Raw genomic sequence first — 26,620 nt, 5'->3', positions numbered from 1 at the left:
TTTAAAAATGGAATGCCTTTTTCCAGGCAAGAAGGAAGGGTGATACAGGAATTTCTTAAAAGACCCTTATGTCAGCTTTCATTGTGATTTTCAGTCACTTAAAATGTTTGTGCTTTTCTTTTCCCTGCTCCCTTCCCATATTTCCCACTCCCCTATTCTATCTGCTTTTTACTTAATTTTCCATCATAAAACATTCTGGATACTCCCTCCCATGTTGCTGTCTGATCCCCATCTACTTTTTCACTTCTCTCCTTTTTCGACACCACGTGTGCTCTACTTCTTTTCTATTCTTCTGTCATCTCTTTTCCTCCTTTCATTTAATCTTTCTGTCTCTCTCGCTGCTGTTTTCCTCTTTCCTGTGTTTCTGTTTCACCTGTTCATACTGTTGCTCTTTCTAAGGGTTTCTTTCCCTTCTCTTTTCTACCCCTGCCTGCTCAACTGTTTTTCTCTCTTTGACCTTTCCTCTCTATCTCCCCTCACGCTTAAATCTTCTTTCGCTTCACCTGACTCCTTGGGTACCTCCATCTCTCACCTTCCTACGTTTCCTTCTTTCTTTCTCCTTTCACAAGTGTCTCGCCTTTATTTTTTCTCGGTGCTTTTTAACGTTCAGCACCACCGCTTCCATCCAGTCTTGCATTTCCTGTTTTCCTTTTCTGCTTAGCCTCTTTCATATCTATGTCTCCGGGTAGAGACCCAGGGTAATCCTTGCAGCGAGGAGAAAAAATAGGAAGTTGCAATTTTATGCTTTTTGTCAGTTTGGAAGGCTGAAATATCACAATGCTGCTTTAATTTCTCACTGCTCAGCACGAGAATGTCAGAGGTGGGATTGCAGGCGAAGTGTGCCTTTTGATTTTGTGAAGTAACTTTAATCTGTGTTTAGGAGAATCCTGCAACACATTTCAGGTAGTACAGCACATAATGGTCGTAGAACTCTCCATCAGGATCTCTCTGATCCTACTTGCGTCTCCTGTATCTTACTTTATCAACCTTCTCCATCAAATTATTCTCCCAGGTACACCATGTATAATTCTCTGGCTTTGGGGTGGCCCCGCCTTAGCCATGTGGGGCACCATCGCTCAGCGAGACACATGGCGTCACTTTGACAGACTCATGCAGATTTTAATGGCGGGGTATGGCTGCTTCATATTTCTAAAGTATAAACTAGTGAAAAGCATATTAGCGTACAGTAGCGATAGGAAGAACTGGGGTGATTAGGCAGGGTCAGAGGCTCCTCTAAGGGACAATTTTTGTTAGTTTTTGAAAGTGCGTAACAGTACCAAGTACATTATGGAGTAATGGATTTTCTTAATTCACGTACACAAGGCTGCTTTTCTTTTAGCATTCTCCAGGGGACGGATAGATTCATTAGCCAGAGCTGGAGGAATGTAATAAGACCAGATGAAGAAGAAAGCTAGAATGGTTAAAATACTCCTATGCTTAGCTTGTAGAGAGCCACTAGTGAGTGAATGTATGGAGCACTCTTATTAACTTGCTTTAAGTTGTCACTGCTGTTGGGTGCTTTTTTTATTGTGTGAGGTTGGCTTTGGTGGCAAAATCTAACACAGAGAGTGGGTGTCCTGCATACTCGCTGCCCAGTATTTGTAGTTTCTGTTGCACACTAACTCAAACTCTCACTCATACATAGAGTTCAATGTAGTGGAAAGTACTGGATTGGGTGGAAGAACAATTACGGTATCAGAAGTGGTGTATCCATTTGGGAAGCCTAACAGGCTCAATCATTCTTAGTCATTAGAAGACTGAGGTGATCTCTTTGAGATTCAAAGGTGGGCACATGGCACCTAGCTTGTTGTAAACATCTGTTTCTAGGAAATTTCACTGGTGACATAGCTAATTCTGGTTCCTGTAAGTCACCATTTATTTTAAGTTGATGTCAATTATGTGAATTGGTTTTCATGGAACCGTATTGTCAGGGCAGGCTGTTGTGCACTACTCCCTCGTTCATCCTCACTCCACAAACGGTGAAGATCTCTTTGTGAGCACTAAGAAATCTAATCACGTTCATTTCTTTCCTTCTCGACAGACCATCTAGATGATTTCAAGTGCACTGGTACCAGATTTACTTTTTAATGCACAAGGCTATGTATGGATAGAAAAGAAATGTTGCAAAATCCACCCTGCATGTATTACATTGGCTGGAGAAACTCTTTGTTTGATGTACTCTAGTAGCAATGTCTTCTGCACAGATTATTGCAGATGTTTCTGGAACACATGAAGGTAATGTGCTGCTTTTGGTGTGTTCTTTGAACAATACCAGCCCATGATATTTAGAATAGAGCTAGAAACGCTATGCTTAAGGAAAAGTAACCTTTAGGAAACAACTTTATAGGAAAATGGCTACAGACTTCCAGTGTCCTGTAGTATCTGCAGCCAGTTTCTTCGTTAGCCCTTTGAGCAAGTGTCTTTTTAATGTGCTATGAGAATGTTCACTTTTTTATTTTGAAGATAGAAAATGTCTTATTGGAGCATATTAAGGGATCTAGAAATCTGGACTGAATTTTTTCCAATTCACCACAAAAGGCGCACCACTACTTACTAAAGAATCTCAGCCGTTTTAAGTGGGGCACTTACCTAATTCCCAGTTTGTTCTGCCTCTGGCACTCTCAAAAGTGGGCATCTTTTCTATCAACAGAAGGGTCAGAGTTACTATAGAATAGTAGTGACCGGAGGTTGGGAGTGGCCACTGCACACTTTTAAAAAAAAACTACTTTTATTTATATGCACTGGTAGCAATGCATACATCATTATTAATATTTGTGTTTACAATGTAAATTGAGAAAACATAACTTTGGTCGTCACTTCAGGTATTAACCATACAGCACAGTTTTTGACACAGCAATCAGATGAAAAAGCCACAGGGAAGAGGTACCATTGTCCAGGACTCAGATCGTTTATATTGCTTATTCGTTCATCTACGTTGGCAAGGTTGGATCACATGCCTTTCTCTGAGTCCTCAGACTCTGTTTATGAGGACAGACTATCAATTCTAGATCGTTGTAGGGCAAGAGGACTGCCCATTGGGCCCCACTCTGTATTACTGTCCTGTCTCCCGGAAAGGACCCCACATTTTTTCGAATTTGTGGTGTGTATCTTGTATTAATGCTGCCAGCTTTTCATTGGCTTTGATGGAGCACACTTTCGACCACCAAATGTTAGGGCTTGTTTCCAAAACTGTTCTGTTCCAGTGTTAAGCGAGCTGTCCTCAGCAGGTAGGTTGCAAGTTTACTTGCAAGGGTTGTTAGTTGGTATACAGAGTTTTCACCTGGGACACCATCAGAAGGTCCATCGGAATCTTCAATCCTGTAGCTGCTTCCACCATCTGAGCCTCTTCTTCACAACAGGGGCGTACTATTGGGCAGGACCACCACATGTGGATCATGGGACATCCTCTCCAGCAGAGGTCAGAACCGCCGGTTATTGCTTTCAGTCGAGTGGGAGTGAGGTACCATCTGGTTAGGAGCTTGTATGTGTTTTCTTTGTGTTGTACACAAATTAAAGATTTTGGTACCCTGTTCCACATCTTTCCCCGAGTATCACCTGAGATCTCTTTACCCAGGGCCCTACTCCAGGCTAACCTGCAGATTGGGGGAAGTTCTGTGTGTGGTTAAGGACTGTATATAGAATGGGGGTCCCTTTTGTTTTGGTTTTATTAAAAAACAAGTGTTTTGTCTGTGTCTTATCTCTATTAACTTTGACTTGGACATCTCTGTTCCTCATCCAATGCAACAGTTAGGTTAGTCTATATTCGTCATGTGGTTGAAGATCGAAATTATCTATGTAAGTGGCTTTTTCAGCTAGTAACCCTTCAGTGTAAAAGTTCCCGAAGTGTGGCGGGTTCCCTTCATCTCAGTATAAGAAGCCCTTGGTCTGATAGGCCAGATAGAAAATTGGAATTGTGGGTGATTGAAGTTATAGGTGATGAAAAATAGGTCATGTCATGAGTGTGAGGTGTAGTCTCTCAGCAGTCTTGCAGTGTAGCGTAGAGTGTAGAAGGGGTGTTTTGTATCTTCCTGTGTTTGCATGGCAACCATAATATATTGGATGTGGAGATGTTAGTGTGGTATTGTTTGACAGCCGCGCTAAGTGTAGTGTCAAGGGTCTGATGCCAGTCTAGTGATGGGCGCAGTTCAGAGGCCAGGGTGTAACCGACAATACTGGGGAGTCCCACTCCCCATCAGTCATTTTCCTGAATAGCTTGATTCTAGATGCTCTAGGAGATTTGTTGCCGCAAGCACAATTGAGAAGTTTATTTTGAATCTGTTTAAGCAATCGTGGTGTGCATTGAAGTGGAAGTACTTTGAGAACATAGACTAATCCGGGGAGGAAATTTATTTGATGCCGGCGACTCACCCTAGTCAAGATATCTCCAACTTCCCCCATCTGTAAGGAGATTAGGGTCCACACCTGTAGTGACTAAGACCTTTTGTAGTAACTTCCAGTCCACTCCATTGAAGGTCTTCTCCGCGTCAAACGACAAAAGAACCATTTGTTTGTTGTGTTTTTCTGCAATGTCAGTTAGGTTGTACACAAGTCTGGTATTGTCTGTTTGTCTGTGCTTGATGAAGCCTGATTGTTCTGAGGAGGTTATGTAGGGACAGGCGTTGTGAATACGTTCAACCAGAATGGATGTGAACCTTGATCAAATGTTAAACCAACACAACCTGTCGCTGGGCTTCATCTTGCGAATGACAGCAAGTAGAGCTTGAGATCATCTCTAGCTACCTCTGCTTACCCCTCATCGGACGATTGTGGGTGAGAGTCTTTCTGTAGACGTTGTCAGAGTCTGCATGTCCATCGCTTCGTTTTGCTTGTCCATGGTATTCTCCATTCAAGGTCTGACGCAGCCGTTGTGGTCCTGGGTTCCTGCTCATGTCTATCGGTCATTGCTGGGAGTTGAAGAAATTCTCTAGCTTTCTGTGGGGTCTTCCCTGAAAGTTGTTTATTGTCTTTAGTAAAGTAGATTCTGAAGAGGTAGCCCCATTGATCAATTATTTTTTCTTTTCGGAAATTGCGGTGGCTTCCAGAGTCGCTGGGGAGACATCCTGAAAGAGTGATATCTGATCCCCCCTAAAGTGGATCATGTCGTGGGACCGTGCTGCAGCCATAACAGATTCCTTGATTTGAAAAAAAATGAACTTGTGCCAAGACATCCGGGATTAAGTTTCCGTTTTGCAGGAAGGGAGAGAAGATGCTATGCTTGTGGTCGAGTGATACCTCAGTCCGCTGACAGTTGCAATAGCTGATGGAACAGGTCTTGGACACGTGACTCCAGTGCTGTATTAGGGATATTTTTGTAGAGGCCTCTAATAAGGATATTTTTCCGCCTTGATCTATGTTTTTAGTCCTCCAGTTTTTCTTGAATCAAGTCTGACATGCTTCTAGTTTATCAAGTCTGAGGTCCCAGTCATCGTTTTCATGAGATTGTTCAGCTAATGACATTTATGATTGGTCGATTCTGTGGTCCACTTTTTAGATGAAGTGAGCAAGATCAGTGACTGCTATTTGAAAGTCTAGGCAGAGTGCGGTCATGTCTTTTGTGAATTCTGTTAGGAGCAGGGAGATGTTCGCTTCTGTTGATGGTTATTGTAGGTCCTGAAAACTGTAGGGAATATCTGAGGGCTCACGTAGCTGATGAGTTGATTCTGAAATTGAGGCCTCTCTCTTAACCCCCTTACTGTGGTAGTGAAACATGTTTTTTATGGATGGGTTCTTCGATAATTTGGATTTATTGGTAGTCATGCCAGTCTATGGCTGATTGGCCTGTACATGTCATTGAGGATAAGCGACAGCTTTGTTTCAGTGTGAGGTAGTACAGGGGGGCAGTCAGGTGAATATCCTCCAGGTTACCGCTGAGGTCTATAATAGAGTTGAGTGCACAGACTGTCCTCCAGGGCACCACCAGCTGGAGAATTCTATTGTTAGGACCCCTGGGTCAGGGCTTGGTAATTGTGATTTCTGCTGGCTCCAGCTTGCTGACCCTCCCCCCCTCCCCCCCACCCCCCGAGTGAATTGATGGTTTAGTAGTCATAGAGATCCAAACGTAGAGCCAGGCCTATACTCCAGGTTCTCCCAGGTAGGTGTGTGTATTATTGGGCCGGGAGAGGTTGCTGTCGAACAGTGGGGGTTTCCCCGGTCGCCTCCCTACTCCCACTCCACTATTGCCGCACTTCGGTGTCGGACGCTCCGCCGGTGGTTCTTCTCCTGGCCTTAATTTGAGAGCTGTCTGTGCTGCCAGGGCAGCCTCAGTGCGTGGCTGGCCTATCTGAAAGAAACACGTTAGTTAGATTCCTCACCTTAGAATATCCCCAGGCGTCAGACTGGATCCGGAAGATTTTTGTAGCAATACCCCTTGCGCGTCACTAGGCGTCGTCTGCAGCTCCGCGTCCGTCGTTGGCGTCGTGCGCCGGAATGACGTCGTCGGAGTACCTAGACGCCGCCCTCGCGCGCTGACGTCAGTTCTTCTTTTTTCCGCACCAGTAAGCGCCGATCCGGGAGAGCTACCCCTTTAGTCATTTTTTGACTAACTTTTTTGACTCTTTTTGGTCACTTTCTCGACTCTGGTGCCGGTAGGATGCCTGGTTTCAAGGCCTGCGACGACTGTCATCGACTGATGTCAGTGACCGATCATCACCGCCGGTGCCTGTATTGTTTGGGCCTCGACCACGACGCGGAGTCGTGCTCCGATTGTATGGCCCTGACTTCGAAGGCTAGGCGGGAGTGGTCCCGTAAGCTTCTCGAGCTTCGCCACTCGGCTCCGCGCCTCTCTCGATCCCGGTCCAGGAGGAGGTCCAAGGATCGGTCGAGGAGCCGCACTCGACATCGTCGCTCGTCTAGCTCGAAGTCTTCGGGTAAGTCGAAGTGGTCCAAGAGGCGACACCGCTCTTCGAACTCCCCTCGCCGGTCGCGCGACTCGGCCGAGGGTCAGGGTGGTTCCACCCCCGCGGCTCCGCCGGAGCCGCAGGCGCCGCGCACGTCCCCATACCCGCCGGTCCCTGGGACTGACGCGACGCCGGCGGAGGTCAGTGCCTTCCTCTCGGCCATGAGGAGCCTGGCCCCGCCGTTGACGCCCGCTGGCGCGCCTTCGGGCCCCGCGGACTCGACTGGGCGACCTTGCGCGCCGGCGGCTCCGGCCCCGGCGCTGTTGGAGGCTCCGGCCCCGACGCCGCAGGTCCCCGAGGGGCCCAGGCCTGGGCCCTCGTCGACGCCGGTCGACCTCGTCACGCCTCCTCTGCCGGCGTCGACACCGGTGCCACATCCGACGCCGACTCCGGTCGACGTCGATCCCCTGTCCGGTCCCGACGCCGGTGCGGCGCCGCTCGACGCCGCATCCGACGCCGCTAGAGACACATTTTGTCTATCGACCGGCTCCGAACATTCCTCCTGTTTACCAGGAATCGGATGACGGGGGCGTCTGGGAGGGGTCAGTGGACCCTTTGGCCCCTTCAGGGCCAACTTTCACAGGACTGGGCAGATGAACTGGGGGAGGCCAGTGGTTTGGATACCTCACCGGACACTGGATTCATCTCTCCCCCGACTGTGGCTTCGGAGGAGGGTGCAGCTTTTTCTGTGGTGCTGCGCAAGGTGGCCGCGGCCCTTGGGCTTGAGCTGCCTGCCGTGGCTGTGAGGACTAACATCCTCACTGAGGTGCTTCAGTCTGCAGCAAGCTCCACTGAGCCTCTGCTGCAATTCAATGAGGCCCTCACTGCCGTTCTGCAGGGCACCTGGTCCAAGCCCTCCACAGTCCCTCCTGTGGATAGGAACGTTGCCAGGCGCCACCGCCCTGCTCCGGGCGACCCCGGTTTTCTGTCCCAACACCCCACCCCCGAGAGTCTGGTTATCCAGGCCTCTACCTCCCAATCCTCCTTCCCGTCCGCTCCTCCGGACCGGGATTCCAAGAGACTGGAACAGTTCGGTAAGAAGCTGTTCTCCTCGCTCAGTTTGGGCCTGCGGTCTTTGAACACCGCCTGTCTCTTGGACCGTTATTCCCACTCTCTGTGGGATACGGTGGAGGACGTGCTGCCCCTGTGCCCGGAGGAGGCCCGGGCACAGCTTTCCTCCGCTCTGGACGATGGGAGAGATGCAGCGCGCCATGCAATCCGATGTGGACTCGACACTACGGACTCGCTGGGTAGGGCGATTCGACGTCACGCCTGGCTGCGGTCCACGTCCTTTTCAGGGGATGTCCAGAGCACTCTCATGGACATGCCTTTTGATGGCACTCGCCTTTTTGGTGAGAAAGCGGACAGTGCGCTGGCTCGCTTTAAGGACTCCCGGGCTACGGCCAAGTCCTTGGGCCTCTCGGCCCGCGGCCACAAACTTCTGCTTTTCGCTCCTTTCGTGGCCAAGGAAGGGGCACCTCCTCATGTCCGCCTAGCCACCGGCCGCAGAACCAGCCTGCACGCGGTCGCGGACGTGGTTTACGCCGAGGCGGTACTGGGGGACAACGCGGTCAGTCCACATCCACCCCGGCAGCATCCGCCTCAAAGCCTTCCTAGTCCGAGCTTTCAGGCCCATTCCTCGCCAGTGGGAGGCCGGGTTCGCCATCACCTGCTCCACTGGCGTACCATTACTTCGGACAGGTGGGTGCTGCAAATCGTCCGAAGGGGCTACTCCCTCCCCTTCGAGACGACCCCTCCAGCCATGCCACCGCAGCACCACCGTATCTCGGAGGATAATTTTGAATCTTCTGCAAGAGGAAGTTTCGGCCCTCTTGGCCAAAGAGGCCGTCGAGCACGTTCCGAGCCCAGAATTAGGTCGTGATTGTTATTCCCACTACTTTCTGGTTCCCAAGAAGGGCAAAGGGGGCCTACGCCCTATCTTGGACCTCCGGAACGTCAATGCCTTCCTCCGGAAGGAACGGTTCAAAATGTTGACTTTGGCTCAGGTTCTAGCTGCCCTAGACCCTGGAGACTGGATGGTAGCGTTGGACTTGCAGGATGCATATTTCCACATCCCCGTCCTGCCGGCCCACCGGCGTTACTTGCGGTTCACGGTGGGTCAGGAGCACTTTCAGTTCACCGTGCTCCCCTTCGGCCTTACCAGTGCCCCTCGGGTGTTCACGAAAGTGATGGCGGTGGTCGCAGCTCATCTGCGCAGATCAGGGGTTCCAGTCTTCCCCTATCTCGGCGACTGGTTGTTGAAGGCGGGCTCGCCCCAGGCAGTCGTCTCCCACCTCCAGACTACGGCGGATCTCCTGCATTTGCTGGGGTTTTCCATCAACGTGCCGAAGTCGCACCTGAGCCCCTCTCAGAAGCTCCTCTTCATCGGAGCGGTTCTCGATTCGGCACAGTTCCGGGTTCATCCACCGGAACAGCGGGTCCGGGATATACAGGCCCTGATTCCCATCTTTCGGCCTCTATCCTGGGTTTCGGTCAGGCTAGTGTTGCGGCTTCTGGGGCTGATGGCCTCCTGCATCCTACTAGTGCATCACGCCAGGCGGCGCATGCGGGCTCTGCAGTGGGACCTGAAGTTTCAGTGGGCCCAGCATCACGGCAACCTGTCCGACCATGTCTTGATCTCGGAGGGCACTGCACAGCAGTTGCAGTGGTGGCTCACGGACCGCGATTGGGTCACGGGCAAGAGTCTCTCCCTATCCCCTGAAAAGGACGTGGACCGCAGCCAGGCGTGACGTCGTAGTGACGGATGCGTCCCTCCTGGGATGGGGTGGCCATATGGGAGAGGCGGAGATCAGAGGCCTCTGGTCTCCGGCGGAGTCTCGCCTCCACATCAACTTGTTGGAGCTGAGAGCGATCCGACTTGCACTGAAAGCCTTCCTTCCCTCTGTCCGGGGAAGTGTCGTGCAGGTGTTCACGGACAACACCACCGCCATGTGGTATTGCAACAAACAGGGCGGGTGGGGTCGTGGACCCTTTGTCAGGAGGCTCTGCGCCTCTGGACATGGCTGGAACACCAGGGCATCACCCTGGTGGTTCAACATCTGGCGGGCTCTCTGAACGCCAGAGCAGACAAACTCAGCCGCTGGTGCATGATGGATCACGAATGGCGTCTGAACTCCGAGGTGGCGCAAGGTCTCTTTCAGCAGTGGGGAGAGCCTTGGTTAGATCTATTCGCCACCGACGAGAACGCGCAATGTAATCAGTTCTGCGCGTTGGAATTTCCAAGGCGGCACTCGCTCGGAGACGCTTTTCGTCGCGAGTGGAGTTGCGGTCTGTTGTACGCCTTTCCGCCTATACCACTTCTGCCCAGAGTGCTGAAGAAGATCAGGCGCGACCGAGCCCAAGTCATCTTGGTGGCTCCGGATTGGGCACGAAGGTACTGGTATCCCGAGCTACTCAGTATGTTGACCGATCCTCCGATACGTCTGCCCCTTCGGGAGGATCTTCTGTCGCAGCAGCAGGGGACGGTCCTCCACCCGAACCTGTCCAGCCTCCACCTCCATGCGTGGAGATTGAGCGGCGGCAGTTGATGCCATTTGACTTGCCTCCTGAAGTCTGTGATATCATTCTGGCAGCCAGGCGTCCCTCCACAAAGACGGTATACGCCTGCCGGTGGAACAAATTTGTGGCATGGTGCACAGCAAAGGCTGTGGATCCCCTTTCCGCCCCTCTTTCTGAGGTTCTCCTCTTTCTTCTTTCTTTGGCCCGGCAGGGCTCTGCCCTGGGCACCTTGAAAGGTTATCTTGCTGCCATCTCTGCCTTCTTACGGCTTCCTGATCAGCCCTCTCTTTTCAAGTCCCCTGTATTTTCACGCTTTCTTAAAGGCATTACTCACACGTTCCCTCCTGTCTCTTTCGTAATGCCTCAGTGGGACTTGAATCTTGTCTTAACGTTCCTGATGTGCGCTCCCTTTGAGCCTCTTCACAATTGTCCTCTTCGTCTTCTAACTCTTAAGACTGCTTTCCTGGTAGCCATCGCCCGGGCTAGACGGGTGAGTGAGCTCCAGGCTCTATCGTCCAAGCCTCCTTTTCTATCTGTTCATCCGGACAAGGTTGTCCTTCGGCCTCGTCCTTCCTTTCTACCGAAAGTGGTGACCCCCTTTCATCTTGGGCAATCTGTCACCTTGCCCACCTTCTTTCCACCTCCGCATCCTTCCAAAGAGGAAGAGCGACTCCACCGTCTGGACCCAAAACGTGCGCTCTCCTTTTATTTGGACCGCACGAAACAGTTCCGGGTGGACGACCAGGTTTTCGTTGGCTACGTAGGTGCTAAGAAGGGAAAAGCTGTGCACAAACGGACCATCTCCCGGTGGGTCGTTTTGTGTATCAAAACCTGGTATTCCTTGGCAAAAAAGGACCCTCCTGTTGGGCTGCGAGCCCATTCTACTTGGGCCACAGCGGCTACTACTGCTTTAGGACGGGGAGTCCCCTTGCAGGAAATCTGTCAGGCGGCGACGTGGGCTTCGCTGCACACGTTTGCCAGGCATTATTGCCTAGACAGCCAAGTCCGGAGGGATGGCTTCTTTGGCCGTTCTGTCCTCCAGGACTTTCTGGTGTGATCTTGGTTTGCAGACCCACCACCGGGGTTGGTATTGCTTGGGTATCTATTCTAAGGTGAGGAATCGAACTAAAGTATTTCTTTCAGATGAACAAGTTACTTACCTTCGGTAACGATGTATCTGTAATAAACATTAGTTAGTTATTCCTCACCGACCCACCCATCCTCCCCGTTCTGCGAACTGACATCTAGGGTTAAGGCTATCCTTTTCAGGGCCCTAGATTTTTTGGCACCAGTGTCGGTCTCTTGCATGGCTCTGCGTTCCTGGCGCGGAAAGCTATGTACAAGAACTGACGTCAGCGAGGGCGGCGTCTAAGTACTCCGACGTCATTCCGGCGCACGACGCCAACGACTGACGCGGAGCCGCAGACGACGCCTAGCGACACGCAAGGGGTATTGCTACAAAAATCTTCTGGATCCAGTCTGACGCCTGGGGATATTCCAAGGTGAGGAATCTAACTAACTAATGTTTCTTACAGATACATCGTTACCGAAGGTAAGTAACTTGTTCATCTAAGTCAGTTGTCGCTTCTTCTGCCCCTGAACTCTCGTCCTCACCCTCCTCTTTCCAACTGTTCCAAATTAGCGCAGGGATTGCACAGGACATCTCAGTTCATTTCCCGCTGGTTTGTAGGGCTTCAATGGGACAGACTGGCCTATCCAGTCATCTCTGCAAAGAGGCAATCGTGTAACCGGACCTGCTGCGTTCACTGCTCGGCCCTGCTTTTGAAAGGCGTTGGGATATGCTTGAGGTGGGGGACTGCAGTTTCATAAGACGGTGGGTGTCTGCTCGGAACATCTGTTGGTGAGAAGATGATTTCTGGGAATAAACGGGTACTGCTTGGTGAGATTTTACTATGAAAGTGATTGCTTCAGAATGCAGATGGCGTACTGTCACCTAAGGGGAGCTTTTGGGGCAGGACTTACTGGTGATAGGTTTACAGCAGGAACGGGAGCCTTTTTTAAAAGACAATGAACTGAAAAAAGTTAACTGCCTCCACAGCAGACTCCACTTGTGGATTTGGGATCCATTCTAACATTCTTTACTGATTCCATGTGCTTGCTCATGCTGTATGACATTTTATTAAACATGCCTTCAGCTGTTTTCACTGATGTTGTGTATATTCAGTATGCAAAAGAGAATAGGACGAAGTTACTGATCGGTAGCACCTTTTCTCTATCATAACTCGTTTGCCCTATTCTTATATTTGTCAGGGAGGTGTTGCATTATGGCTTCTAGTTCGTCATAATGGGCCCTGTCGTATCTTGCTAGTAGCGCTTGTGTATTAGCTATACGCCATATGTTGGCAGTTTGTGATGCAGTGCGCTTGCCGGATGCGTCTAATAGTTTTGACTCTTTGTCAGGTGGTGGTGCTTCGTCTGGCGCTTGGGAGATGGCTCTCTTACGTGCTGTAGACACTACCAGTGAATCTAGTGGTGCCTGCCCTCTGATGTAGGAGGGATCAGTAGGGGCGGCTTTATATTTTTTGTCAATTCGCGGGTTAATGACCCTGGCTCTCACTGGGTCTTTAAAGATTTCTGGCGCGTGTTTAATAACTCCTTTGAGCATGGGCAGTATGGAGGTGGCCCTATGCGTAGTGTCAAACGTATCGAGAAGGAAGTCCTCCTCCATGGGGTCGGTATGGAGATCCACTCCGTGATAGTGTGCAGCCCTCTGTAGTAAGTGGTTGAACCCTAAGGAGTCTTCTGGTGGGGATGGTCTCGAACGGTAGAGATCATCTTGTGGGACGTTAGGAATGTCAGGGATGTTGTAGTCGTCCCATGGGTCTGGGGAGCCTGTAGGAGTGGGGTCCCCTGTAGGTAGGTCATGGGGCACGTTCCCTATGTCATCATAGACATTATCATTATCATCATCATCCGGAGAGGGTGTTGGGGAATGATGAGGCGGGGGTGGAGAAGGAGGAGGTGGAGGAGGTGGTGAAGGCATTCTGAAAGGGGAGGTAGCAGAGTCCTTCCTCTTTGGAGGTGGAGCTGGGGCAGGTTTTTCCAGCTGTCTCTTTTTAATGCTGAGCATTAAATGTCCGGTTTTGGTGTCCTTGATCAATGTCTTTTGCAATCGATCAGGTGTAAAGAGTTCTTCGGAGGGTGGTTTGTTCGTCGGCGCTGGAGGCATCGGGCCGGTGGCTTGGTTTTAGAGTCTGTGCTAGTCCGCTGTTTGGTACTATGCGGCCTGGAAAGGGCTGTCTGTTTATTCGGTGCCGAGATGGTTTTCGGCTTCGAGGTATCGGTGTCGGCGGCCTTGTGTTTTTTGCTCGGTTCCGGGGATGGTGTCGGTACCGAGGAGGTGGAGCTGGTTTTCGGCGCGAGTGTTTCGGTATGGAGCTCGGTGCCGAGGAGGAGGCCATTTTCTTTTTTGGCGTCGGTGGGGAGGAGTGTTTCTCGGCACCGACGGTGGGCTGGCTCGAGCCCGAGCCGCCGGAAGGCTTAATCGGCTTCTTTACCGGTCCCGAAGGTGCGGTGGGGGAAGCAATGTCTTTGGTCTTACCTAGGCCTGGAGGTGAAGGCGTGACCGAAGCCTTTTTCAATACCGTTGAGGGTGTGTGGGGGGGGGGGGGGGTAGTTCAATACTCACAACCCTCTTTGCCGGAGTGATGTCCTCCACATCTGAATCGTCGGCTTCGGAGGCGCTGACGAGGTCCTCGTCGGTGTGGTGTTCTTCTGGAGCATCAACGCCTTCCCCGAATCTGGCATCTGTAATCGCCGTCGACAAGTGTGCCATAGTTCTCCGTGCCCTTCGGTCCCGAATGGTTTTCTTGGACCGGAAGATTTGCACGCCGGACAGTCTCGAGCCTCGTGTTCAGGGGAGAGGCAGAGGTTACATACTTGGTGGAGATCGGTGTGGGGGAATTTGTACCCACATCGAGGGCACTTCTTGAAGGGAGTCCTTTCCATTAGCCAGGACCGGAGCTTGGGTAGGCCCGAAGGCCGTCGTCGACGACTGGAATCGAAGGTTCTGGATCGATGAGAGCCGCGTCAAGTGTGGGGATCGCGATCGAAACAATACCGCAAATTAGGGTGAGGATTGCGCGTCGATAGAAGAACTGGAACTGTTCTGGACCGGAGCACTAAGATCACATCCGAGCCCGATGGCGGAAAAAAACAATCTGAGGATGGAGCCGAAGCCCATGCGCAAAAGGAGGAGTCACCGACCTTGTGACTTCCAAAGACTTTCCAAGAGGAAAAACAACTGCAAACATCCGGGCCCAACACCAGATGGCGATCTATGCACAAGTGTGTAATCTGCTGCTCATATGCCTCGAACAGAAGATTACTTACACATTTGAAATCTTTTTCTTTGGATATGTTTAGTTTATAACTACATTTCTAATATGATGCACCTCTGGCTTTCAGATTCATAAGATTTCCCCAACTGTAATAGTGTGCTAGCATTGGCTGACACAAGATAACCAGTCCTCAGTTAGGCAATATGATGGAACGAAATTTGCTGTAAAGAAAGTATTGCAGTCTTTGGGATTAGGGGCACAGTATACTACCCAACAAAACTCAAGGGGGTCTATCTTGATTTAAAAAAAAAAAATGTTTACTCAGATAATGGCTGCATAAACGTTTTTGAAAAGTGTCTTTTAAGTGGATTCTTGGTCAGGGGGTGAAGTCTTCTGAATGTATGAATGATTATTTGTCTAACTGTTTGTTGGGATGTACTTTTTCTGGGCTAGGTGCCTCTGTTCTACACGGTCACGGAGAGGGCAGAGTGAGTGGTTAGATTCTAGGAGGTACTAATTCAATTGTGATGGACTGTTGGTGTTCCCTAGTCCCGCCTCCCTTCCCTCTTATGTTCGAGGGGTCTGCAGTGATTTTTTTAAAAGTAAATTGCCGGAAGACTAAGGAGGATTAATAATATTAAATGCTTCTATTACAACATCATAAGGTTGGGGTTTATTCCTTCTCTCTGTAAAGTGTATATCTGAAAGAAACACGTTAGTTAGATTCCTCACCTTAGAATATCCCCAGGCGTCAGACTGGATCCGGAAGATTTTTCGTCAGCAATACCCCTTGCGCGTCGCTAGGCGTCGTCTGCGGCTCCGCGTCCGTCGTCGGCGTCGTGCGCCGGAATGACGTCGTCGGAGTACTTAGACGCCGCCCTCGCGCGCTGATGTCAGTTCTTCTTTTTTCCGCGCCAGTAAGCGCAGATCCGGGAGAGCTACCCCTTTAGTCACTTTTTGACTAACTTTTTCGATCCTTTTTGATCTTGTCAATCTACTCCGGTGCCGGTAGGATGCCTGGTTTTAAAGCCTGTGCTGACTGTAGCCGCCTGATGTCGGTTACGGACCATCACCGCCGGTGCCTTTACTGCTTGGGCCTCGACCACGACGCGGAGTCGTGTTCCAACTGCAAGGCCCTGACCTCGAAGGCTAGACGGGAGCGGTCCCGTAAGCTTCTCGAGATTCGCCACTCGGCTCCACGCGCCGCTCGATCCCGGTCCAGGAGGAGGTCCAAGGATCGGTCGCGGAGCCGCAGCCGACGTCACCATCGGTCGTCGGGATCCAAGTCAGTGCCTTCCTCTCGGCCATGAGGAGCCTGGCCCCACCGTCGACGCCCGCTGGCGTGCCTTCGGGCCCCGCGGACCCGACAGGGCTGCCTTGCCTGCCGGTGGCTCCGGCCCCGGCGCCGTCGACGGCTCCGGCCTCGACGCCGCAAGCGCCCGAGGGACCCGTTCCCGAGTCCCTGCCGACGCCGGTCGACCTCGTCACGCCTCCTCCGCCGACGTCACCTCCGGTACCACCTCCGACGCCGACTCCGCAGACCCACCACCGGGGATGGTATTGCTTGGGTATCTATTCTAAGGTGAGGAATCTAACTAACGTGTTTCTTTCAGATGAACAAGTTACTTACCTTCGGTAACGATGTATCTGTAAGAAACATTAGTTAGTTAGATTCCTCACCGACCCATCCATCCTCCCCGTTCTGCAAACTGACATCTAGGGTTAAGGTTATCCTTTTCAGGCCCCTAGATTTTATTTTTGGCACCAGTGTCGGTCTTTGCATGGCTCTGCGTTCCTGGCGCGGAAAGCTATGTACAAGAACTGACGACAGCGCGCGAGGGCGGCGTCTAAGTACTCCGACGTCATTCCGGCGCACGGCGCCGACGGACGCGGAGCCGCAGACGACGCCTAGCGACGCGCAAGGGGTATTGCTGACGAAAAATCTTCCGGATCCAGTCTGACGCCTGGGGATATTCTAAGGTGAGGAATCTAACTAACTAATGTTTCTTACAGATACATCGTTACCGAAGGTAAGTAACTTGTTCTATTGACTTCTACAACCTGTGTTCAAGCTCAGTTGAAATTAATTAAACCCAAATCCTGTCGGTCGCATGCTATTTTGTCTCCTAATGTCAAGGAAAGTTGGACGCCACTTAACCCTTTAACAAAATCTGGTAACATCTGCGAGCTTTATAGTTTTCTCCGTACTACTTTATAGTACCCTGGATGCCGTGTCGCTGGTATAGGTTCTCTGGTGGCCTTCATAGTACAACTAAGGCTGTCATGACAGTCATTCAAAATATGACAATCTCAGCACGCTGCCAGAAACATGTACATTATACAACTCGCATCGAGGTCATTTGCTGTTTTTATTTGTTTAAGATTAAATGATGTCTTGTCCCATCTGGCACAACACTGTCCCATTGGTAACTGGAAGCACGATCATTTCCGTATATTTTATTGGCATTCCACAAGAAACATCATTAACAAGCGCAGTCTCAGCCTTTTCCTGGCTCTGCTGATGTATCTATAAGACTTTGTAAAAGTCGGAGTATTGGGCTGCTAGAGCTTTGGTCGGAAATTCAAAGTTGGCTGTTATAATCCATTTAACTAAACCGTTCTCAAAGTACTCTGTCTGAACACTCTGAGAGCAGTTGCTTGTCTCAGGTGAATTCCTAATAGCTACGGGCTTCCTTAGTGCCAGAAAGACGTTTCACTTATGAGTCTCGTTATTAATGCAATTTTGGGCAGCCATAGTTAGACCTTTTTTTACGGAAGATTAGCATGTTATTAACCATGAAATTTTGCAGTTTTTGATCCAAGCATTCTACCTTTGGCTCATTAGGATTTACAAACTCAGTCTTTGTGGTACGATGATAGTATTTTTGATCTCTTGTCACTTTAGAAATTATGTTTGTTCTTTCACTGACCATCACTCTGAAATCGTACACTCCAGCTTTCCTGAGGACTGTACATGTGATTCAAAAGTAACCAGGTTGTCCGTGTCTTTCCCACCTCTTGTTGACATAACGGTTTCCCCCATGAACTGTATTTGCCTGTGTCAGTTTGTCTCTTGTGAGGTCAGGTGTCCAATTCCTCTTTGTGAACTTCAAAAGGACGTACAACCTATGTGAATGAACTCTGCAGCAGGAGAACCAGAAATATGAGAGTAAATTTCCACCAGACATCTATTACTGAATACAAGTAACTTCTGCTGTACAATGCACTGAGGTCCTGGGGAATGTGGTTCAAGGTAAAACTATGCCCGATTTGTCAACGTGAGCACTCATTTCTATATTTAATATTAGATTCTTCTGAAAAACAATTGACTCTGAAAAAGTTTGTTGGACCACCTGGTTTGCTTCTTGATGACCAGTTGTCAGTTTCTGGGTCAGTGCTGTTGCCTCTTCTTTAGGCTGATGGTGGTTCATGATTTCTTTAACTCATGCGAATGGTGAGTTTCACTAATGCCAGCTGAGCTTTTTAGTTCCTTTCTGACAGAAAGTTTGTTTATGACCTCCGGGTTTTCATGGTGCTGGATCTTTCCCTGAACTGTGTTAATTTTCTGCATGTAGGCTGTTTGCTATTGACTTCATATGTTTTCTCAAGGCACAGGGTTGTTGCTAGCAGTACTGTACTTTGCTACTTTGCAACTTGAGATTCAGCCTTCCATGTTCCAATTTATTTTGCACATATGGCTATTTTAGCAGTCAGACTCAACAGAGATCCTGTCTGGTCCTATGTGTTCTAAAGGAAGTCGCAATCTCCATAGGACTTTTTAAAGTTGTTTCTTTTCTTCATTGGGGACTCCCCGGGACTTTAAAGACTTGATGCATGTTTGCAAGGTCCGCTGTATGTTGGCTTAACTTGCTTTGTAACCTTCTCACCTTTTGACCAATGCTTACTCTCTGATCTTGTGCTGTGACACCAATTTTCTTCATATGATCATACCTTTGTAAAATAGTGGTATTATGACATTGTACTGTTGCCTTGTACCACACCCGCAGGACATGTGAGGACAATGGGCAGTATGTATTGTTTTCATTGCAGAGCGGCAGCATGTTTGAGTTGTACATGGGCATGTTATAAACGCTTCCATTTTTGCATGCCCCACTAGGATATTCATGTGCGTCTTGCATTCAATTGCTTTTGGCTTCCCTCAGTTCTCTACTGTCACTTTCTCTTCCGGAATGTTGCTGAGAGGATTCTATATTAACCCCTTCAGGGGTGTGCCAATGCCTTCCTGTAACCTCCCTTTCCTGGGTTGGTATCTGTCAAGTCTCCCAAAGTCAGTCTTTCCTGTCTGGAAACCATGACCTCTTGTATTGGGCACAGTCCCTGGATGTCTCTAAACTGTGTTTGGTACCAATTTTTCTAGGTGGATGTTTTTGAGTAATACTATTATTCCATTGCCCCTCTCTTGGCTTTCTCTAAACTCTCCTATGCCCCTCCAGCCACATATGGCATAACATCATCTGGGATTGTCTTTAATGGGATTCAGCCCCTTTGCCCACTATCCCTCCTGTTGTGTTAGACTTGCCTCATATGTCTAATTTATGGATATATTTCTGAAGGCAATTTTGCCACCTGGCCACTTACCATGCTTTCCCACCCTGCTCCATGCTCAGAAAATGTGCCACTCTTAGGTGTAATACAAGAGGCAAGTGTGAGATGCTCAACATTAAGCGCTTGGTGGAGTGATCTAAAAGCCTGTTCTAACATGTTTCATATGTGTGCCCTTCCCATGGCTAGTGTGAGAAGGGACTGTGTGCTGCTCTGCATGTAATGACTCAAGATGTGTGCGAAAATGCCTTTCCCCTGATCTTTGCACATTCATTGGTCATTGGGCAGTTATTGTGAGTTGTCATGCGATTCCATCATTTACCACAAACATCAGAAACCATGACAGTCTAACCAAGGAACTCCTTTTTCCCAAAAATTTTTTAGATCTCGCCTACGAGGCTGCATGCACTGTCTGTTGTGAGAGATATTGTCACCTTACAGCGGGCTTAGAGGCAGCCAATTATTACCATTTGTTGTCTTCATTTTCACTATTATTCGCTTTATTTTTTAGCATGTGTTGTCTATTCTTCCTCTTCATGCGTTTGACCCATCCGCTGAGCATGGATGCATTACTTGCGTCCTTCTCCTGCTCTCTTTTCAGGCACTAAATTTTTCTTTTTGCTTAAGCACTCCCCACGAGTGTTTAGCTGTATTCTCTCTCATGTGCATCCCCTCCGCAGCACTTGTGCTGCTTTTTCTCTGACCATGTGGTTCTTCCTGCTCCCTTCTTGATGCCCCACATGCTTCTCCCCGATGTTGTTTCCTTACCCGTGTGCTTCTCCTCCCAGCTTCACGTGGCGCTTAGTTATCCATTTGCTTCTCCCTCTTCACATTCCTCTCTCTTTCTTTGTTTTCCTTCCAGCGCCCTCTGTCTTTCTTCACCCTTACGTGCCCCCACACTTGTTGTTTCTTCCCCCACCTGCTTGTGCTATTTTTTAAATTTTTGTTTCCCGATCCAACTCTAATTGGTAACCAAAAAGACAAAAGGTACCAAAAGCAAGACCAGTTGGCTTGCTAATTCTTGTTTACTTTCGAGTCTCTCAGAATAGTTGGGTCGAGCATTCAATGCTTACTCCAGGTGAACCTGAAATAAACTCAAATGCCCAAATAGCTGTATATTAAAAAAAATAATAGGCTTTTTAATTACACGCAGGAAACAAGGCACTTAAATATATAACTACATAAAAAACAGAAGGTCCTAGCTCTCTCTTGAACCGAGATATTAGTCGAGTTTTAAGCACTGTTGTTGGCAGGGTACTACAATTATCACAACCTTAGCATCTGTTCACAATGTCATTTCAAGGTGGTAGGTTCATTAGTTCATAGCTGTCCTCGAAAGCCTTTCACTTTTGGCCCTTTTGATATTTGTTACAGTCGATGGCTGGTGTAACAAAGGTACCGTACAGACTGCTGCAATGTAATAAATATGCTGTGATCTGCCTGTTGTCCATGTTTCGCAGTGTCACTGTGTTCGAGGGGAAACAAATCAGTGAGTTTGAGACAAAGCAACTGAGAATATGCCAGAAATGCCACGAAACACAAATATTTTAAACACACAACAATCATTCACCCAAAGGGTAACTGACAGGCTCACATATATAGGAATTGTGGGTTTAAGGTGCCAAAGAACTAGTTACGAGTTCCTGTGTCCAGTTAACGGGGCTACCAAACCTTCTGTATTCATGCCAGTTTTGAGCACCGGGCTGGGTTCAATGAAAGATCAGTTGCTCTAACTGAATTCCAATGCTAAAGCCACAACCGGGTTACTCCAGAACTGAAAGTAGGCTAGCAAATGACAGAAGACCTTGTGACGTGTGAGGCAGGTAAGAGAAGAAAGGAGGTACCAAACTAGGGGTTTTAGCTCATGAACAGCTAGTCCTGTTTGAAATGTTTTCATGGCTGAGGCACTCATTGAGTCCTAGTAGCAACTGGAGAACTGGAACTCATAATGTCGAACGATGATTGAAATGTTCCGAAACCAAGGCACCAGCCACAGTCAACAATACACTATCCCAAGATGTAGGGTACAAGAAAAAAATTATTGTGTCCCTCTAAGTGAAGCTGAAAATGGGCTCCTATAAAGTTGGGGTACATCGTGGAGCAAATCAAGGGGATGCAAATGAGCCACACTTGCAGTTCTGGAATGCCTCGTACAGGTCATTGGCACCCTTGCAAAGAAGATGCTTCACCTTGATTCTGGGTAACTGGGCTTTTTCTTTTTTTAAGATCAAGTCCAATTAGGTTCCCATGTGCTGGGCCTTGCTTAATGACCTCTTGGTTAGGGGTCATCTCCTCCCTTTGCATCAAGCAGTTCAGCTTCATCATCTTTCTGATCAAGACACAGCATCGGCTCTTTTCCCAAAGTGTTCCTAGCCTTCGGGAAAACAGTGACTCACAAGCTTTTGTTTCAGACCAGGTGTATCTTTAAGACAATGCTGCACAGATTCTCCTGAATTAAAGGCAAATATAATATCCTTGCTTTAGGTGAACAGGATGTATCTTAAATGAGAGAGCCATGACGGGAAGCCCATGGGCGATCAATTTGTGGTGCATAGTTTAAAAATCTGAATTTGGATGACCAAAGTATGGTTGATCCTTGCTGGGCTTTCTTCCTGAGCTTTCACACAGGAAAATTAGAGAAGTTACCAAATGGCTATGTAAATGTGGATTTTCCAGGAAAGTAGGTCATAATTCCTATGTGTTATCTATGCTATTTCCAGATGGACCTTGGCAGATTACAAAGAAGGAAACGCCCGGATGACAACTGGATGTGGATTGGGCTTCATAGAAATCTGTTGCCAGACAGATTTGCATTGTGACCTGCTAAGCAATAAAACCAGTTTGGGTCAATCTCAAGTGTTCAAGCAGGCCTCTGATCTAAGTACTGCAGTTAGAAACTGGATCGTTGTCACTAAGGCACAAAACTAAGTAAATGGAAGCTGTAATGGCCATACTCTTTGCAGGAAACCAGGATTTGCTGCATGCACATTTTTGCAGCGAACCCCATTCTTACTTCACTGTCTCTGTGAACATCACTTGGTAGACTGAAGATACAACACACTTACTGGAAGGAACTGGACATAAAAATTAGTTGCTCAGCAGGCTTTATCCGGGAAGTGCAGCTGTTCCTCTCCAAAGATGTGTGGTAAAGCATTTTGTCCCCTGAGAGCGTCAGTTGCCTCTAACCCCCAGTTTCTTAGCCTGTAAAGTGGAACACTACCTGTCTTCTGCTATGGGTACTTGAGTGATCTTCCAAGCCAGGACATAAGTGATCTTCCATAGTTGGTGTAAAATCTGACAGTGTCACCTTGACATTAGCTCTGCAGGGTTGGTGTGCGAGGTATGTGTGATTTTTACCTACCATATTTCGGAGATTTATTTATTTGTATTCATTTAGCAAACCATAGCATTTGGATCATAAATGTTCTACACTAGCAACAATGAGGATGAAGTGGCTACCAAAATACAAAAAGCAGATGTACTGTGCCACTTATATGGATGACTTCGGCTAACGCACAGATTTTCATGTAGGATGGTTACATTTGTACAACTAATGAGTAGACAGGTGTAAGAATATACATCTTTACATCATTGTGGGGATTGAGGCAGTCCTCACGAGCATCTTTCGAGTTAAAGTAGATGACCTTTCAATGCAGTTTTAAGTTACAAGAGAGAAGGTGTTGCCTGAATGCTTGATGGTTGATAGATCCAGTGAACTATCCTACAGATAGGAGGCAGAGGACTGTAACCTGGAGCCGGGCCAAGATGTGACTAAAAAAGTTATGTTTTGTTGATCTTCGATTTGTGAATAGGTGTGTAGTGAAATTAGATGGTGGAGAGGTAGTTGGTGGCTATGCCATTTCCTTCCTCAAATACAAGTGCGAGTAGCTTGTAAATGGGCCTGTGTTTGATGGAAAGCCAGCCACGTTGGTGACTGTATGCTGAGGTCTTAGCTCGCAAGAGGTATATTGTGCAGCATTGCTGGTGGTGAAGTTTATGACCTTGTTGGGTTGTACAAACCGAGCATTTGGGTAGGGCAGCTAGAAAGCTATTGCAATAGTACAACTTGCCGAGTGCCAGTTCTGGATGAGTGTTTTGGCTGTGTTTTCAAAGGACCCGAGAGCGCATCTTGCTAATTTTCACTAATTGGTGCTGCGTTTAGTGTTGTGGAATTTAATAAAATAGCTACTTGTCTATGGGTATATTTTCCCATACAGAGAAAGGTTGGTAATTTACTTCTGACAAAGGCAAAATTGAAACTTGTTCCAGGATAGGGGGGGGGGGGGGGGGGGGGGGGGGGGTTCGGGTAGGGGGAGGAGGAAGCGGTTGGTAGGAAAGTGAATTTGTTACCGCTCAACAGATTTTCGCATGAGCAAATCTGCACATGCATATTTGCTCGTGCTAAAATGCAGTTCACAAATACTTTCTAGGAGTACAATTTCCTGACGTACTTCTGTAAATTCTTGTGAATTTGTGAAAGCCTTAAAATCTGCACTAATGCAAGGACATATACCATGTGTGAACTTTTGTGACTTTCTCTAAGAATTGGGCCCCTAGTTAGGTCTGGCATTAACCAAGACATTTTGTTTTTATTAAAATTCCATCTCTCTCTATCTAACGGCTGGCTTCACTGTGAGTGACAGCATCCTGCTCTTTCACAAGGAGCATATCGCCACACAAAGTAGTTTTGTTCAGTGCCAGGAAGTACTGTGGTAATGCATGGTTTTTCAGACCAAAATATATTTGCTTTTGCCAATGTTAGTTATAATGATGAGGGCCCGTCAACTCCCAAAACAATAATGTTTTGCAAAAACCATGTCAAAACAAGGCATGGATTGACAAAACCACAAGGCTGACCGCCAATGTCATACCTGTTGGCTTTGCCAATGCTGGCTTATTTTCATGTATCCAATAATTTTGTTGAAACGGGTTACACTGATTTTCCATTATGATTATTGTTTGGAAATACTAGCATGCATCAACATATTTTACTAAATGATGCTTGAAAGAAATGGTAACTCAAATTCCATAGTAGTTAAGCAAAACGTTTTTTTACCCAATTGCATTTCTTTAGGAACATTTCATTTTATTTTGAAAGAAAATGATCCTCAATCTTCCTTTCAAGCTTTTGCATATATTTGCATCTAATCAGAGAGCATACTGAAAGCATTATACATAACCTTATATTGATAAACTTTGCAAACGTGTGTACTCCTTTTTATACTGGAACCACTGTCCGTAGTGCAGTCTAAACTTACAACATTTCCCTGGAGCGATCTCCCTAATAATGAAGGCTTTGTATTAATGAGCCATAAATACAAGTTTGAACAGCATTAACATATGGACACAAATGGTATCTTAACTGCAGGCAATGCCCTTCCCTGAGTCATAATTTGGTACTGTAATCTGGCAGCCATATCATTTGTGCTGCAGGGGGTTGGGCCTGTTTGTCCCAAGGACAAACTAAAAATGAAAACTTCTTATCCTTTACCCTAAACAATATGTCCTCAGCGTTGGGCTATGTGAATTCCACACCCCTGTGCATTAGTGTTGCTTTGTTAATCATCTAGAATTCCATACTCCTGAATAGCCTGGAAAGAGTGCCAAGGTTTCTGGCCAACTAGGTAAATTTCACTGTGTTGGGGGAGTGGAGGCGTCATTAGACTGGATCATCAAGTTGGATGGGGAGAAAGAGTATAGGACCTAAGTTTCGGAGAAATTTAACATGAATTAATATAGATACATTCAAGTGTTGAATGTAGGTGAGAAAGCATGAGACTTTTATCCAAAAGTAAGATAAAGAAATAGGAAAGGAGGAAATGGGAAGTAGGAAAGGAGAAACATTTCTGTGTCATTCGTTCAAAAGTTATATGAGAACCTGAATGTGTAGAGAGAAAGGGGGAGAGCCTATACCAAAGCCTTGTGACACACCCAATGGATTGCTGCTGAAGCCTCGGAGTCCCAGGTGACTTAAGAGCATCTAGGAAGGGATGGGACTGGTCATTTATGAGCTGGGACTGTGATCCCTAGTGAGTTGAGAGGATGATCAACAGTGTAAAAGGTTGTGGGTAGGATCAAGAGTATGTGAACGAAAGATAGGCAATTATGATGGGCAGTAATGATGAAGGTAGGTGTTTGCAAAAGTGCAGTTTACATTGAGTGGAGGGTACGGAAACAGGATTGCAGGGGGCTGTAAGCTATTAGATAATAGTGTGTAATACGATTAAAGACCAATCATTCTAGTACCCTGGATTAGAATGGGAATAGAGACGCTTGGTGATCCTAGATGGGGGTGGAGGGGTCACTAGTGGGCCAGTAAGAGATGTATCAGTGCAGTGCTCAGCATATGGAGCTTGTAGGCCTTATTTGAAAGGGCCTGTAGGCTCAAAAGTATCTTACCAGCTATCAGGGACTCATGCTGTAGGCTAGTGTGGTGCTTGACTGCTAATCTTCTGGGTATTTTGTGAAATGCAGTTGTGGTATGCTTTAATCTAATCTACAATCTTCCAAGGCTGGTATTCAGTTCTGTACAGTGATGGCTTTCATGAACGGTGACTCCATTGTTTTTATCCCAAAAGATTAAATTGTCAGCTTCACGACCTTAACTCTTGTTTCTTCTTTTCTGCTGTAAATTGTCATTGTAAAGGTTTATTGAGCAACTAATTTGGCTAATTATCTCTTTATCTCTCTTCACTCATTTTCTCTCTCTCCATTATATTCCCTCTTTCCCTTTCCCCCTATAACTCTTATTTGCACTTCACGCTCGTATGGCCGTCGTCGTTACCCTTAATTGTTGCTTACTACTGTTGTCCTTCTACCTTTTTACCATTCACTGCTCATCCTTCTATCTGGCCCCTCTGCATTTCCTCTTATCATTTCCCTTACTTCTCCTCCCTGTGTTTCTGCTTTGTTTACGTCTGTGGAATCTTTGTTATTTTATTTATGTTTTCTTTGCCCCTCTTTTCCTTTCTCATTTGTTTTGCGCAATATGAATTCCTGCTTTCTCACTTGTGTCACCTCTTTACCTATTGCCTCATTTTCTCCCCAGTTCCAGGAGTTGCTGAATTTGCTGCTTCCTTTAAAAATGTAAGTTATTTTCCTTTTTGTGGTAGTGTGCCTGTATACATTTGTACTCAGTTCACAGAGATTCTTTTCATGATACCTGAAAGTGTGTTGAACCCTCCTGCCTTCAGCTGCTTCCTCCTCTTCCTAACCCATAGCTGGTAACTGCTTACAGTTCAATGCAAAGGACCCTGGGTAGCATTTAAAAAGTAGTTGAGGTGATTGTATAGCCATCTAATGCCCCATAGCAAAGATTTTAGCACTGTGAGGACAGGCATA

At 47.6% G+C, this 26,620-nt stretch overlaps 1 protein-coding gene across 1 annotated transcript in view; it reads left to right on the top strand.

The window, feature by feature from the left end:
• Window positions 1–26,620, top strand: part of LIN52 (lin-52 DREAM MuvB core complex component) — a 338,499-nt gene that overhangs the window by 30,202 nt on the left and 281,677 nt on the right. The window contains exon 3 of the mRNA XM_085626775.1: window positions 26,328–26,365. Within this exon, the coding sequence (XP_085482901.1) occupies window positions 26,328–26,365 (38 nt within the window). The remainder of the gene's footprint in view (window positions 1–26,327; window positions 26,366–26,620) is intronic.

Source organism: Triturus cristatus, chromosome 9 (assembly GCF_964204655.1).
Source record: "Triturus cristatus chromosome 9, aTriCri1.1, whole genome shotgun sequence".
In the NCBI taxonomy this organism is placed as follows: domain Eukaryota; kingdom Metazoa; phylum Chordata; class Amphibia; order Caudata; family Salamandridae; genus Triturus; species Triturus cristatus.
This window is presented reverse-complemented; position numbering and strand designations above follow the sequence as displayed.